The sequence below is a fragment of the Pan troglodytes genome, chromosome 16, assembly GCF_028858775.2.
Source record: "Pan troglodytes isolate AG18354 chromosome 16, NHGRI_mPanTro3-v2.0_pri, whole genome shotgun sequence".
NCBI lineage: Eukaryota > Metazoa > Chordata > Mammalia > Primates > Hominidae > Pan > Pan troglodytes.
The window spans coordinates 75,153,984-75,170,000 of NC_072414.2; the positions used below are offsets into that span (position 1 = coordinate 75,153,984).

Sequence of the window (16,017 nt, forward strand, 5' to 3'; positions counted from 1 at the left end):
TGTCACCCAGGCTGGAGTGCAGTGGTGCAATCTTGGCTCACTGCAACCTCTGCATCCCGAGTTCAAGACAGTCTCCTACCTCAGCCTCTGGAGTAGCTGGGATTACAGGCACACACCATCATGCCCAGCTAATTTTTGTATGTTTAGTAGAGACGGGGTTTCACCATGTTGGCCAGGCTGGTCTCCAACTCCTGACCTCAGGTGATTCGCCCTCCTTGGCCTCCTAAAGTTCTTTTTTTTTTTCCCACATGAGCTGTTTATTATTATTATTATTATTATTATTATACTTTAAGTTCTAGGGTACATGTGCAACAATGTGCAGGTTTGTTACATATGTATACATGTTTGGCCTCCTAAAGTTCTAAAGGATTACAGGTGTGAGCCACCGCACTGGCCCGAGATACATTTTTTAAAACAGTATCCTGGCCATTGTGGGCAAATGAATTGTAGCTGGTCTGGAAATTGGTTAGGAGGCTACTACAATCATGGGGGCAAGAAATGATGGCCAGGACCAAGGTGATAGTAGCAGAGATGGAGAAAAGCAAATGGTTGTATTTTGAAAGTAGAACCAAGAGGAAAGGCTTGCTGATGAATTGGGAATAAGGGAAAGAAATGTCAAGGATGAGTCCTGGTTTTTGTTTTACTTTGGTTTGTTTTGTTTTGCTTAAGAGATCACAAGTAGAAAAACAGTTTGGGGTAGAGATAATTAAGAGTTCACATTTGAACATCTTAAATTTGAGATTTTTTAAATATCCAAGGAGAGAGGTGATGCAGGCACTTAGATTTATGCGTCTGTATCCAGGAGAAGCATCTGGGCTAGAAATATAATTTAGAGAGAAATCAATGTATAGATTTTGTGTAAATCTGCAGCTGAGGAAGCTACCTTGGGAGCATGCAAAGTTAGAAAAGAGAAAGTACCCAAGCCAGGGCCAGGGGTATTCCAGGATTTACAGTCAAGGGCATGAGAAGGACCCATTAAAAGACACCTGAAGGAACAGCTAGTGATTCCAGAGGAAATCTGAGCAAGTACAGAAGGTGTTGTAAGCAGAGAATAGTCCACTGGGTCAAATGCTGTTGAGAGCTCAGATGGAGAAGTGACCATGAGAGTTGACAATGGGGAGGTCACTCAAGACCTAGGCAAGCATGGTCTCAGAGCACAAGAAAAGAAAGCCAATTTGAACAGGTTGAGAAGACAATAGATAAGAAAGCAGAGGGCCTGGCGCAGTGGCTCAGGCCTGTAATCCCAGCACTTTGGGAGGCCGAGGCGGGTGGATCACCTGAGGTCAGGAGTTTGAGACCAGCCTGGCCAATATGGTGAAACCCCATCTCTACTAAAAATACAAAATTAGCCAGTGGCGCACAACTGTAGTCTCAACTACTAGGGAGGCTGAGGCTGGAGAATCGCTTGAACCCGGGAGGCGGAGGTTGCAGTGAGCCGATATCGCGCCACTGCACTCCAGCCTGGGTGACAGAGCAAGACTCTGTCTCAAAAAAAAAAAAAAAAGAAAGAAAGAAAGCAGACATGGGACAACAAATAACTTTCTCAAATATTTAAATAGGACAGGGGTGAAGAGGGACCTAAGATCAAAGGAGGTTTTCCTCCTTTCCTTTTTCAAGACAGGAGATACTAGAGAGGATGTCTGCATGCTGATGGCATCAAGCTAAAAAAGACATCAGAGAAAATTATCTCCTAATTTAATGTATTTTTCCAAGAGTAAGTAAAAAGAACTATAATCTGGGCACAAATTATACTATATTATAATCTGCCCAGACTATAATATAACCTTACTATAATGTAATCTCACCATAGCACAGCTATAGTAAAGCCACAGATACACCCAAAGAGGAGATGGTAAGAGGAAGCTTTTATTGACAAAAAGGATAAGCTCATGTAAGCTGCTTGGAAAGAGTTCATTTTTTCCAGAAGCTCAAAGCCAGAGTCAGCGTCAGTTCATTGGTGGAGATGCCATTACTAGGCAAGGGTTCTTTCAAGAGCATCTTATCTGAATTGCTACACTTCTAAAGAATGTCTAATGATAAACCTGGTCATAGAAATGTATGCATATGTGCAGAATGTTAAGTCATGAAAAGAATGAGATATGTGAAAGCTGTGAAGGAATTTCTTGTGGAGTTATTTTAGAAAGTCCTTGAGATAGCCTTATCTCGGATATGCAAGCATGAGCTCTTCCCCTTCATGCTTCCCTGACTCAAATTTGAGTCTGACAGAACTGACTTTATCCTCATATCTGCAACTTTCACGTTTCCCCCTTTTAATCAAGATCTTTCTTTGGAGAAAGATTGATCAGTCTGTATTCAGGTTTTGAATGCCCCTGGGTGCTAGGATGGACCTGTCCTGGATAGATATTCTTATACAACATCAGGGGCAGGTGATTATCAGCTGGAAGTCAGTATCAAGCCATTTTAGCCACATTTGAGCAACAAGAAGGCCATAAGGAGAAGCTCTCAGGCTTTGTCTGTCTGGATGTCATCAAGTTTGATTTTTGTCTGTTCCATAGATGTTGGCTATCATTTTAAGACACTAGACAAACATTACTCTATTAGAAGTTGCATTTCTGCAGAAATTTGACAGACATCAGGTACATATTTTTAAAAGGAAAATACAAAGTAAAAACAACAGGAGTATGACAAATCTAGTTTATGCAATGGTTCTGCCAAGCCTAAGGGCAATCAACTAAACAAATCAAAAGACCATGGAGAAACTGGGTAAGACTTGGCATAGCCATTGGGTAGTATTCCATGACTGGGTTAAATTAAAGCAGACAGTGCTAACTCTGTAAAAGGGCCCACTAGTACAATATGAACAAAAAGTTGTTAGGGATATTGCCAAAGCTACTCAGTAAGTGGACTAAGGGATTTCTTAGATCAGCTTTTGTTAAGTTACTCATAATTGTTACTGATTGTGAAATTTTAATTATGGCATTATCCTGTCAAGTGAAGAAGGGAGGCATTACAAGGGGTAAGAATCTCATTATGATGTCTTGTTCCAACGGCCTTGGGAAACACTGTCCACAGTGTGAAGTCAGCAGTTTTGCACTCTGAATGCCTCTGGCTATGGCATCAGGCGGTTTGGTGAACTTTCTGTGTGGCCCACATATCAGGCACAAGGCTTGTCCCTTGTAATTTATATTAAGATGTTTAGTTTTAGCTTACAGCGCTTTAGAAAAGAATGGTTTCCATTGTTAGTAATTCTATTTAAAAATTCCATAGGAGAAAATTGGATTAGAGGAACCTAGAAGAATTTAAGATCCAGTCCCTTCTACAAGTATATAATAAAACCTGAAAACAACTCACAAGACTACAATCTAATAAAGGGTATATCATTGTCATCCCAATTTTACCAAAGTACTCAGAGCAAGACTAATTTGTATGTAAAATAAGTTAGTTTTATCAGATTTGTCCTGAGTATTTACATAAGTACAGTGAGAATAGTGATTGAATCTCAGATTGAACTTTTTTTTTTTAACTTCTGAAGCAAGAAGGCCAAATCAAGGTGGGCTTCAGATTGTATCCGAAGTACCTACAAGAATTTTTAAATATGATGTCTAAGTCAAACCTTGCTAATATAATTAACATTTTAAATTGTATCTTGTTATTTAAAAAATAAATTTTTATCAAAATTATGTAAATACATTGTCATAAAATAAAAAATACTCATGAATAGTTTTTTTTTTATTTTAGAGAGATAAGATAGGGAGAAAAAGCAAACATTTTAATATTATTCACAAGAGTATACATAACCAAATTGCTATAGGTACCTTAAGAAAAAAGTTTCCTTAAATCTGGAAAATAAAATATTAAAGAATTAGCAATATTTTAAATAAAAGTCATAAAAATTATAATCCATTATCAGTTTAGTCCCATGTAATTAATTGTTGCTCTGTTTGATCTTGGTTAGCAGTTTCATGAATATGTCAGTTATTTTAATTAGAGTTTTGGAAATTTGTACTTAATCCATTGATTTTTAAGTTATCAGAAACATGTATTCAAGGCTACTTATTAGAGTCTTTTCCATGAATCTGACTGCAGATGACTTTATGAGAAAAATCAAAACTGTGGATGACAAAAATTTAGAATAGCTGTGGTTAAAAATTTGATGAGAATTCATTGTAACAAACAATTAACAAGGAAATTTAGTTACTTCTATTGTGTACAGTTTTTTTTTTTTTTTTTTTTTTTTTGAGATGGAGTCTCGCTCTGTCGCCCAGGCTGAAGTGCAGTGGCGCGATCTCGGCTCACTACAAGCTCCGCCTCCCGGGTTCATGCCATTCTCCTGCCTCAGCCTCCTGAGTAGCTGGGAATACAGGTGCCCGCCACCACGCCCAGCTAATTTTTTGTATTTTTAGTAGAGACGGGGTTTCACCATGTTGGTCTGGCTGGTCTCAATCTCCTGACCTCGGGATCTGCCTGCCACGGCCTCCCAAAGTGCTGGGATTACAGGTGTGAGCCACCGCGCCCGGCCTATATACAGTATTTTAAGATAACAACCAGAATCATGATTCACAGCATCACACCAAGACCATCAGACTCATACAGTTTACGTAGTTTTTAGAATATTCATATCAACACATCCACACACATATAATTTTTTAAAGATGAACATCACTTATTAAAGATGATGCAGTTTTTCTAAATAATCAAAAAGCTAATAAAGACAGCACAAAGCACCATAAACTCTTAATAAAACATGAAAGTTCTGTTTCCCAGGCCATTTACTGAAAAGGCAAAGAAAAACCTCCTACGGCATGAGTACTTCTTCCTTTGGGAATCTCATTTAGATAAACTGTAAGTCGAACCCGATGAAACAGTATTTGAATTCAATTAGACACTGGAAAAGTATGTGTCAAAGGTCGTGAGTATATACCATATTATAGAAGAATAATGTAAACAAGGAAACCAGTACCTTGAGCAGTGGAATGCATGGCTTTTAGAAAAATTAAAGACACATGAAATTGCCTGGTTACATGGAACAATTTAGACACATCAAGAAAAGCCAAAGCCAGGTGTGGCAGCATCCGTCTTTAATCTCAGCTACTTAGAACACTAAAGTGAGAGGATCCTTTGAGCCCAGGAGGTCAAGGCTGCAGTGAGCTATGAACACATGACTGCACTCCAGCCTGGGCGACACAGCAAGACCCTGTCAAGGAAGGAAGGGAGGAAGGGAGGGAGGGAGGGAGGGAGGAAGGAAGGGAGGGAGGGAGGGAGGGGAGGGGATGGGAGGGGAGGGGAGAGGGAAAGGGAAAGGGGAAAGGGAAGGCCACAATAACAGGGTGAGAACTGGGGGTGGAGGGGAAACAGCCACAGGAACTGATGAAAAAGTTGAGAGTGAGAGTCACCACTCCAGTTAAACAAGAAAATGTACCTTTTCAAGGAGAGAAGGAAGAAGAGCAGAAGGCAATGATGCATGACCTGCAAATTCTATGTCATGAGACGTGGCAAAAAGATGAACTCTTGAGATATGACTCTGGAAAGCTTTAAGAGCAAAACTCTATCTCAAGAAATGAAATTATCATTTTAAATGAAGAAGGCAGCACTTTCAATTTGAAATTAGGCAGAAACTGTAAAACATGAAAAAGCTGTAGTTCAGAAGAAGGTTGAAAGTATAAAGAAATCGATTTCAGAATTAAAATCAAATCCTCTTGCAAGTGTTTACTAGGCGTAGATCAACATTCTGAGAAAATCTTGTTGCTCTGGTCCTGCATCAGTGTATCCCTGAAACCAGGGCTAAATTCTGAAATTCCTTTCCGGAATCCCAGCCAACCCAATTATACACAAAACTCCCTTTCCAAGACCCATCTTTCATAAACCCTCCATGACTCGCTTAGACCTGCCATCATTTTCTTAAACCCTAGTGTGATGGCTAACGTTGAGTGTCAACTTGATTGGATTGAAGAATGCAAAGTATTGTTTCTGGGTGTGTCTGTAAGGGTGTTGCTAAAGGAGATTAACATTTGAGCCAGTGGACTGGGAGAGGCAGACCCACCCTCAATCTGGGTGGACACCATCTAATCAGCCGACAGCGCAGCTAGAATAAACCGGGCAGAAGAATGTGGAAAGACTAGACTGGCCGAGTCTCCTGGCCTTCATCTTTCTCCCGTGCTGGATGCTTCCTGCCCTCGAACATTGGACTCTAAGTTCTTCAGCTTTTGGACTCTTGGACTTAAACCAGTGGTTTGCCAGGGGCTCTCAGGCCTTCGGCCCAGACTGAAGGCTGCACTGTCAGCTTCCCTACTTTTGAGGTTTGGGGACTCAGTCTGGCTTCCTTGCTCCTCAGCTTGCAGATAACCTATCGTGGGACTTCACCTTGTGATCGTGTGAGTCAATACTCCTTAATAAACTCCCTTTCATATATACATCTAACCTATTAGTCCTATCCCTCTAGAGAACCCTGACTAATACACCCTTCTTTGTCCTACAGTGAAATTTATCCAGGAGAGAAGAAACAATAGTGCAGAGAAGAGATGGCAACAAGAGCAAAGTCCCTGAGAAAATGAGAGGAGATGGGATTGGAAGCACAATGGTGTGACTAGCCAGGTGTGTCTTCCACTGTTGCACTGGAGAAGCACTGAAGCACTACATATGAGCTCACAAGACCCTCCAGAGTTTTGATTTGTGGCCCAGAAGAAAGAAAGGTGGACAAGGATGAGAAGATTTGACTCAGATATCAGATTCACTAGGGAGGACTCAAGTTATCCAGCCTGAAATAGCAGCAGCCTCTACCACGGATGGATGATTTGAACAGGCAAAGTACTTAGTAGCATTACTGTCTGAGGAAGATGTAGCCAGGGACGGGGAAAAGACACCATTATCCACTGGATTTGGAAGTCAGAAGGAACAACACCTGGCTCAGGAAGGCCACTGGCTGCTGGTGCTGTGTGTGGTAAAAACATTGGGATGACCCTGGAAATTGGGAAGGAATTCCCATTGGGAAAGCATTTCAAAGAACTAGAATAGTTAGAACTGGAAACAATGCCTCCCTGATCTCATCAATAGTACTTCTCCCAGACTCTCCCCTCAGCTCAACACTTTCCCAGGTTTCTGTTGAAAAGCAAAATCTAACTATCCACATTTTGCTGCTAAAGATTCTCCAGAATATGTTCACTATTTAGCCGAACAGTGTGTCAGTTGTTTACTGACAGTTCTATCTTCTGGGCAAAGCATGCCAATAATAGCTTCCCCAAATACACATGAGATACCCACACACACACTTAACTTTGGGAAATTAATTTACATTCCGTTTGTTAATAAAGCTGAAAAATTAAACTAAAGCAATAGGGAAAAAAAATCCCTGCTTTCAAATGCATTTTTAAATCAAATTCCAAGTGATACCATGAGTTACATTTACTTTATAGAACAAAAAGTCCCCAGTGGTAAGAAATATTTGGATTGTATTATATCCTTAAGATATTTTAAAAAATCAAAATCAATCCATTTTAAACATCTATCTTCACACCCTGACTTTAAAAAAAAAAAGATTTATCAATTAGTTTATCAAGCAATCTATGTGAAAAGGAGCAAGAATGTTTTAGCTTTAATATATTTTCTGATGCGTCTAAGAGAAAAAAATAAATCATTATGGATTTTGCAAAGTGCATTTTATCTTTCTCTCTAATGAGATAGTGAAACAAGAGACATTCATTGCCTCCCTAGAGAATCTCATGATTTACAAAGAATATCCTTCTCTGAAGCATTTACCCCTAAATGGCCAGCCTGTATAGTCAGTGATTACAGGGAATACGTCCAGGCCCCTCATGACCCCTTATCATTTTTCTGGCTAATGCATTAAAAGAGAAAGGGGGAAAAGTTGTAAAAAAGCACTGTGTTAGAGGCTCCCCTTCTTTCTGCCCTACAGGCAGTGTCCTTTAACCTCTGGCATGTGTTGCTGAGTCACATGACAGAAGTAAAAAGGCATAAAGAAGTAAATTTAACATGGAGCCCACAAGTGTCATCAGTAGATGGTTAGTCTTGGGAGAGAAGGAGAGGAGGAGAAGAGATGAAACTGGTCCCTGGACTTTTATGGGATGCAGAACAAGGACCCTGGAAGACAAGAAGGTCCAGAAATGGAAAGAATATGGCTATTAGTACTTTCCAGGTCAGAGCACACATAGGTGTGCTCTGAACTTCCTTCTTCAACAATAAATGCTGTCAAGAAAAATTACTATGAAATAAGCATACAAATACAAATCAGTGAGTGGTAACACAAATGTAAATATTGTAAGCTATATTTTTATTGGTGAGGTACCACGTTTAACAAGAAACCACAATGCCATATCTATGCTATTTGTATTTATTTATAATAGCTCAAGCTACATCTCTACCAGAAGAGTAAACAGCTCTATCAAAAAAATCTTGTCAAGAGAAAAAATATTTAACTATGCACTTGAAAAATTTGGGTTCTAGTCTCAAACGCTGAAACTTAGAATTAATTAAAATTTTTTGTTAACTTATATTCTCCTCATTTTAGCATATTTCTTCCTCTTTCCTGTTGGTCTCCATGTGCTGCCAAAATGATGCATAATCCCCAGGGTTTACGAGTCTTCATTCTCTGTAAAGTAGGGGTTTTTTCCCAGAGATAGGGAAGGTATCAGGAAAAAAGGAAAAGTTAACCGGGTTATAGCTAATTTTACCTCGCTTATCTTTCAGAAAACTATCTCAGTTTGCCATGGTCCTGGATCCCTTCTCTGTAAAAGGTCCACTTTATCATCTTTGTCTTACTCTGAAATGCTTAACTTACTTAAGAATTTCAGCACTGAGATGTATACATACACACACACCCAGAGACACAGAGACATATGCGTATCACTTTATTGAGATATATTTCACATACCATACAATTCTCTTAAAGTGTACAATTCAATGGTTTTCAGCATATTCACAGAGTTGTGAAACCATTGCCACAATCATTTTTATAACAGAAACATAGCTTCTAAATTCCCTGAGTCATCATACAGATAGAAACCAAGGTCCAGATGGGTTAAGTTATGTTCCCAAGGTTACAGAGCTGGTCAGTGGCTGAGCCAGACCTAGATCCCTGAAAATTATTTTAGCCATTGACATCATCTGGGGCTCCCTTCCCCTGCCCTGGGTAAGTTCTGTATGAATTAAAACCTGCTGTTAAAATGTTGTCTGAGAAAAACATCTGGCATTTTTTATTATTGAGCTCCCTCATATTATATTAAACCGGTCTGATTTCTCCACCAAATTGTTGCATTGCAAGATTTTTTAGAAAGACTTCTAGAACATATTAAAACATATCTACTGAGTACTTTTAACCACAAAACATGGCTATGAAGCCCAGAGAGAATCTGTGATGCCTCTCCTTTCAGGTAAAGTCATAAATTATTTCCGCTCATGCAAAAAAAAAAAAAAAAAAGACTAAATAAGACGTTCTGTTCATTTCATTTTTAATGTACTGATTACAGGTAGTTAAACCAAACTACCCATGACTAGCAAAATATTTCTCCAGTGCCAATAACTTCCAAGGATTTCAACCATTCATTCTGGTTACTGGTCAGAAACCAACTTAAATCACCCAAGAGCTTACGTTATCTCTGAGATTTGCTTATCTTTGAGATTTGCCCCTGTGAAGTCCATACCCAATAAAGGAAAAGTTTTCAAAAGAGGAGGTTCATTTCCTGCCAATGCTAAGGAAGCCAATGTAACAAGTACAGCCAGCGATTACTCTGGCACTGCTCTGCTCTGCTCACAGCAGCACTCGGCCTCCTGGCTGTACCAGCTGAGGGCACTCCTCAATACCTAGCTCACTGAAGCACTTGTTGATTGCTCCTGCCTTTAAATGTCCCCTTTCCATGATGATCTTCTCTCTCCTGTCATCTACGAGTTCTTTCTTTCCTGTGTTGTGCCACCCCAAAATTTCATCTATTCAATAAATATTTATTGAGTGGTCACTGCTCAACAATTACTGGGCTAAACATTGTCCCTAAATGGGGGTGCTGTCTAGTCTGCCTTTAACTCGCTGTGCCTTTTCTCACTTTTGTCTACACATACATTTTTAAATCTCCGCTTAGGCTGGAAATCACCAAAAATCTGTAGCTCCAGTACCAGCCTCACCCCCTGAGCTGCAGGTCAGGATATGCACCCCAACCCAGGCCAGTGACATCTGAATGTCCCAAAGACCCCTCAAAGTCCCTGGGTTCAGCGGTGAATCCATCATCTCCACCCTCACCTGAATAGCCTCTCCTCCAGGGCTCCTTAACACCTTGAATAGCACCACTGTCCACCCAGTGCCCCCAGCTAGAAACAGCATCACCCAGTTTCCATATGGAAAGAGTGTGAGTGAGGGGACAGCAGTGCCTTTCAGCCTGGAACTGGGGCTAGAAGAAGAGAATCTTCTAATTGCAGTTGCTTTCTATGGGCCAATTTGTGGGAGAAGCAGGATGAGACCTCACCACAAATGTGGACGTTGAATGAAATCTGTCTACCCTGGCTCTAGCAAAATGGGGGCTGGGGTTGGGGGGAAAGGTGGTGAGAAGCAACAGACCCAGCGGTGCTGGTGGGGAACAGGTTTTACAACGCGAGCTCTGCCATAGCTGGAAGAGCCTGCAATGTTGATGTTGAAAAACAAATTTGCTTGTCATCAACACACACACACACACATACATCAATTTCATGTCCCCCCTCCTGTTTTCCTGTTTCCTCTGCTCAGAACGGCTTTCCTCCTATCATCCCACACCCTCAACCATAATTCTTCCTCATACTTAATTCTCAAATGACATGTCTCCTCCTCCGGGAAGCTCTCCCTGACGCCCCCACTGTGTTATTTGTCATCCTCGGTGCGTGGAGGTGTGTCTAGCACTGTTTGTTTACGTGTCTGTCTCCGTGTCTCCCCTGCAGGCTGTCAGCTCTGTAAGAGCAGAAGCGTGATGCCCAGCCCCGGGCCAACACCGGGAAGACGGTGGGGAGGGGAAGGACCGCGGTGGAGAGCCCCAGCCGGGGAGCCGGGCACAGTCCAGACGGGGCCATTTCGATGCGCGCGTGGGGAGCTCAGCGGGACCCAGCCAAGCGCCAAATACACAGCATCTCTGGAGGCGCCGGTGGCCGGTGGAGGATGGGCCCCCCACGAGGCGCTCCCAACCAAACGGCTGGAGATTCGGGGGAGGCCCTGCCGGCATCGTACTCCCTGTGGTCGTCCTCCCCTCGCGCGGGTAGGGGCCCCCCCACGCCCACTCCGTCTCCGCCTCCCGAGTCCCCGCGGCCGCCACCTCTGCCCTCCGCTCCGCAGAATCTCTCCGATTTACAACGGCCCAGGGCAGAGCCGGGGGCCAGGGAATGGGAAGGAGAAGGCGCCAAGACGCCGAGGAGAGAGCAGGCGGCCCCTCACCCCACCCTCGCGCCCTCCGAGGCGGGAAGAAATTGAGCCCCGAGAGAGGCCCTTCAGGAACAGGAGTCCCAAAGGCCCGGGAGCCTGGGGGGGCCGCAGCCTCCGCGTCCCCCTCCCTCCTTCCCTCCTCTGCGCCTCCCTACCTGGCTGGCTTTGTGGAACTGCTTCTTCAGCCCGGCCACAGACATCGCGACTGCGACCGGCAGGGGCGGGGTGGTCTCAAGCCTCGGCCGGGCCACGCGGCCGCGACGCGCTCGGGGAGCGGGAGCCCGGGCCGGTTCCCCCGCGGCTGGGCTCCGCCGGGCCCGCCTCCCACGGCCACGGCCACAGCCACAGCCGCTGTCACACTCGCACACACACGCGCGCACGCCGATGGCAACACTGCGTTCCAAAGCCCCTGCGCAGCCCATTGGCCAAGCCGCGGCGATATGCAAATGAAGCCGCTGGGGCCGCCCACGCTTCATTGTTGCGTGGAGACCTGAGCTACTTGAGCCGCGCAGAAGACCGGCCTGGGAAGCTGGGCGTGGGGATGTCCTGGGGGTCGGGGGAGTACAGTCACACAGTGCTTCTTGCTGGGCGCGGGACGATATAGATCTAGCTCTGAGATTGTCATGGGTACCGGGAGAGAGATCAGTTCTCTCTGCTTCTGTCTTGGTGCGGAACCGGCTTTGGCTCACAGGCAACATCGCCTCCCTCCGGCGCATTTTCGCTAGGTGTATGCTTAAGAAAGGAAGGCTCAGAAATGCGCCTAGGGAGGGACAACAAATGCAACTGGATGGGGGACCTGTGGTAGGAGGAAGCGGTCTGTGGGTGGCGGGCTTTCTTCTCTCTCCACGCGGTGCTCTGGGTGCAATCTGCTCAAATGATTTTGGTCTTCTGGGAGCCCTAGAGTTATAGAGTAATTTACTAATAAATACGGTGCTAGCTCACTTGGTGCTCTGAGCCCGCTGTCAACTGCACTAAAAGCAACCATCTCCAAGGTGCCATAAACAGCTCGTTGCATATCCGGCGGAGTCCACCAGACCAGGAACCCAGCTCCCTCGGTAACCCCTACCAGCTGTGTCAGTTACAGTGTCCATTTGCACAGGGTCCAGAGGTCGACGCACTCACAGCTAAGCCCAGCCAGGGACATGGAGCATTACGTTAACCTCGTGTTAGAGCTATCCCCAAAAGGTACAGCATCTTCGCTGAATCTGGCTTCCAAAGGTCCCGAGGATTCCCAAACCTAGAACGTATGTTTGGCAACGCTTCACACTGAAAAACAAAAACATTTCCCACCTTCAGTCTCTTTTTGGGCCCTTAGCAGGTCCCATCTGGGGTGACGAGCAGTCCCTGTCTGCCCTGGACACTTCGGGTATATGCCTGTGCCCTGGTGTCCACCTGCCATAACATTTCTCCAGGACAAAAGTCATGCAGTTCCTCCCCTAGCCGTTAGCTCCCAGCGCCCAGTCGGGGCTAGTCCTAACCCTGACTTCATCCTAGTGAGGACTGGGCAAGTAAGTACACACCTCTCTGGGCCTTGGTTTCCTCACTTCTACTTGAAGCATGTAGACTGGAATAAACAGTGTTCCTCCTCTGATACTGGGGGAAAAATGCTTGAACTTAGTGGAGATCGTGGGATAAGGGCAGCCAGTCAGAGGGTTAATGAGCATGACTTGGGTGAGTGTTGTGGGCTTACCTGCCTGACACCAGCCACTGATAGATAACTAAAAAGTGTGAGGGTGGTGACAGCTGGGTCAGAATGGCGTAGCAAGATGCCCTGTCCATACAACAGTCCAAACACCTCTCAACAGTGGGCTCCACCGCAGGCCAACCACTACATAAGGCAGAGAGCCAGCTGCAGCTGGAGTCCAGGATTGGCAGGTCTCTCTTGTCCTAGGCTATTCAGGGCCGCTCAGCTTCCTCTTTCTCCATGCTCCAGAGAGGTTTAAATAGCACCGGTTCTATGGTACCTCCCCCTAGACCAATCTGGCTCTGTGCCCTTTGGGAGGAGGGGGGTGCTTTTTTTTTAAACAGTTTATTGGCATTTCCTCCACAGTCGTTAGTACATTCAAGTTTCTCACTTCTGATGATTTTGGTAATTTATCTCCTTCATTAATTAAGTATAGAGTTGAAGATCATACTTTTTAAACTTCAGAATCTTTCATATACATTTTCTCCTTTGTAAAAGTTTTTGTGATTTGTCTTAATTTTTTCAGTGAATAGATTTATTGGAGGTTTGCTGATTTTATTGGTCTTTCAAAATATTTTTGAAGGTACTCATCATTGCTACAGATTTTTCTCTCTCATTGATTTTTCTTTCATTATTCTTACACATTCCTTCCTTCACTTTTGTTCAGAAGACTAGTGAGAGTTTGAGGGTTTTAACAATAGAAACTGACTCTAGCTAACATAAGCTGGAAAATATGTATTGGAGAAGGATGTCAGGCAGCCTGGAGATTCACAGGAGGGGTGTAGGGAACAAGGCGGAGGGGATGAGCAGGAATTAGGAATCTGAGCACTGAGATCCACAGGGTGTCCAGGAACAGCTTGATTGGGATGTGCTGGCTCTGCCACTGAGCACTGGCCATGGCTACCAGAATGAAGGCTGCCCTTTCAGGCAGTCACTCCAGCTGCATAGTAGCAAGGGCAGCATCTGATTGGTGGATTCACTCCATGGCAGATTTCCCTACTATAGGAAGAAGCTTCAAAGGTTAGGCAGCCAAATTTTATATATATATATATATAAAATATCATATGTTATATATATAATATATACATTCTTTAATATATACCATGTTAGAGAATATATAATATATATTAGAGAATACATATAAAAATAATATATATGAGCAACAACAAATGCCCATTAAAGTGTATTTGGGTATCCTTAATCTCATGTCTTTTATTTATTTTTATAAAACTATAAATTTCCCTCCTGAGTATGGCTTTGGTTTCATACCTTGTTTTCATGAATGATATGGATCTCCTATTTTCTAAATAAAACTTGTCATTACAGTTTTGAGTTCCTCTTTGATCCAAATGTTATTCAGGACAATTTTTTAAAAAGCTTTTCTAGGCTGGGCATGGTGGCTCACACCTATAATCCCAGCACGTTGGGAAGCTGAGGCAGGCAGATCACGAGGTCAGGAGAGCGAGACCATCCTGGCTAACACGGTGAAACCCCATCTCTACTAAAAAGTACAAAAAATTAGCCAGGCGTGGTGGCGGGCACCTGTAATCCCAGCTACTCGGGAGGCTGAGGCAGGAGAATGGCATGAACCTGGGAGGCGGAGCTTGCAGTGAGCCAAGATCGCACCACTGCACTCCAGCCTGGGCGACAGAGTGAGACTCAGTCTCAAAAAAAAAAAAAAAATTAGCTGGTCATGGTGGTGCATGCCTGTAGTCCCAGCTACTCTGGAGGCAGAGGCAGGAGAATCACTTGAACCCAGGAGGTGGTGGTTGCAGTGAGCCGAGATGGTGCCACTGCCCTCTAGCCTGGGTGACAGAGTGAGACTCTGTCTAAAAAACAACAACAACAACAACAACAACAACAAAAAACCTTTCTAGGTGGTTTGATTTTTTAAAATTTATTCTATGTTAAATTCTAGACTTGTGATACTATTGTCAAATAACATGTCTTGAAAGGTTTTTTTTCAACATAGCCTGTCATGTTTCATTGTAAACACATATCATAGAGGTTTGAAATACTGTTCATTTTCTGTTTCTAATGTACAGTTTTTTAGTTCATCTGTAACAAGAGTGTGTATTCTACACAGCTTCTAGCTCAGAGGAAGATTTCCAAGTCATGCTAGCTAGAGCCCCCTTGGCCAGCTCAAGGCTTTCCCCTTCACGTCACCATCACCCTTCAATCACTAAGGGCCCACAGCTCCTCTGTTTAGGGAAGTGGGGTACAAGTGTATACAAGTGTCCTGGACTGTTTGACAGATTTGTCTACATATGGAATGAAATTGATGGGGACTGGGAAGTGTCCTGAGGCACTGACACACATCCCTCTGAACTGAAGGATTTTTGGGCATTTGGTGGTCTTCACAAGTCAATGACAAGAGGGACACTGTGGTTGTCTCTGGCACTCTGCCAGATGGCCCATGTTCTGGCAGAGGTTTGAGTGTTCTCTTATGCTCTTTTTCTTTTTTTCTTTTCTTTTTTTTGGAGATGGAGTCTCGCTCTGTCGCCCAGGCTGGAATGAGGTGGCGCAAACTTGGCTCACTGCAACCTCCACCTCCTGGGTTCAGGTGATTCTCCTGCCTCAGCCTCCCAAGTAGCTGAGACTACAGGCATGCGCCACCGTGCCCAGCTAATTTTTTTTTGTATTTTAGTAGAGATGGAGTTTTCCGGAGCTGAGGCAATCAGCCCACCTCAGCTTCCCAAAGTGCTGGGATTACAGGCGTGAACCACTGCTCCTGGCCTATGCTCTTTTTCTTGTGGCCTTTGACTCACCTCCAGGCCAGCTTTTGAGTCTAATGAGTATTTGCATTCCTTGTGTCTGGTTCTGTAGCAAGTGACTCATATCTATCTGGGGGGCATTGTCGGGGGGCAGAAGAATTCTGGGTAGGGGTTAGAAGGGGAGGGAAGCATGCTTATTAATGTTCAAAATATCCCATCATACATCTCATAAATCAGGTCTGAGCATGTTCAAATGCTCTGTGTTCCAATAT

At 43.8% G+C, this 16,017-nt stretch overlaps 1 protein-coding gene across 13 annotated transcripts in view; it reads right to left on the bottom strand.

Annotated features, from left to right (window-relative positions):
* The window catches only part of SH3GL3 (SH3 domain containing GRB2 like 3, endophilin A3), a 165,198-nt gene extending 153,455 nt beyond the window's left edge, over window positions 1–11,743 (bottom strand). For 3 of the 13 annotated variants that reach the window (XR_010151470.1, XR_008539642.2, XR_008539643.2), the window contains exon 1: window positions 11,503–11,710. Coding sequence is in view for 3 of the 13 variants with exons in the window: in XM_001161355.6 (XP_001161355.3) it covers window positions 11,503–11,547 (45 nt within the window). In the remaining 10 variants the exon portion in view is untranslated. Of the gene's footprint in view, window positions 1–11,502 lie in introns of all 13 variants that reach the window. The other 10 variants (XR_010151471.1, XM_001161355.6, XR_010151472.1 and 7 more) reach the window with 8 other exon arrangements.
* Between the last annotated feature and the right edge of the window lie 4,274 nt (window positions 11,744–16,017).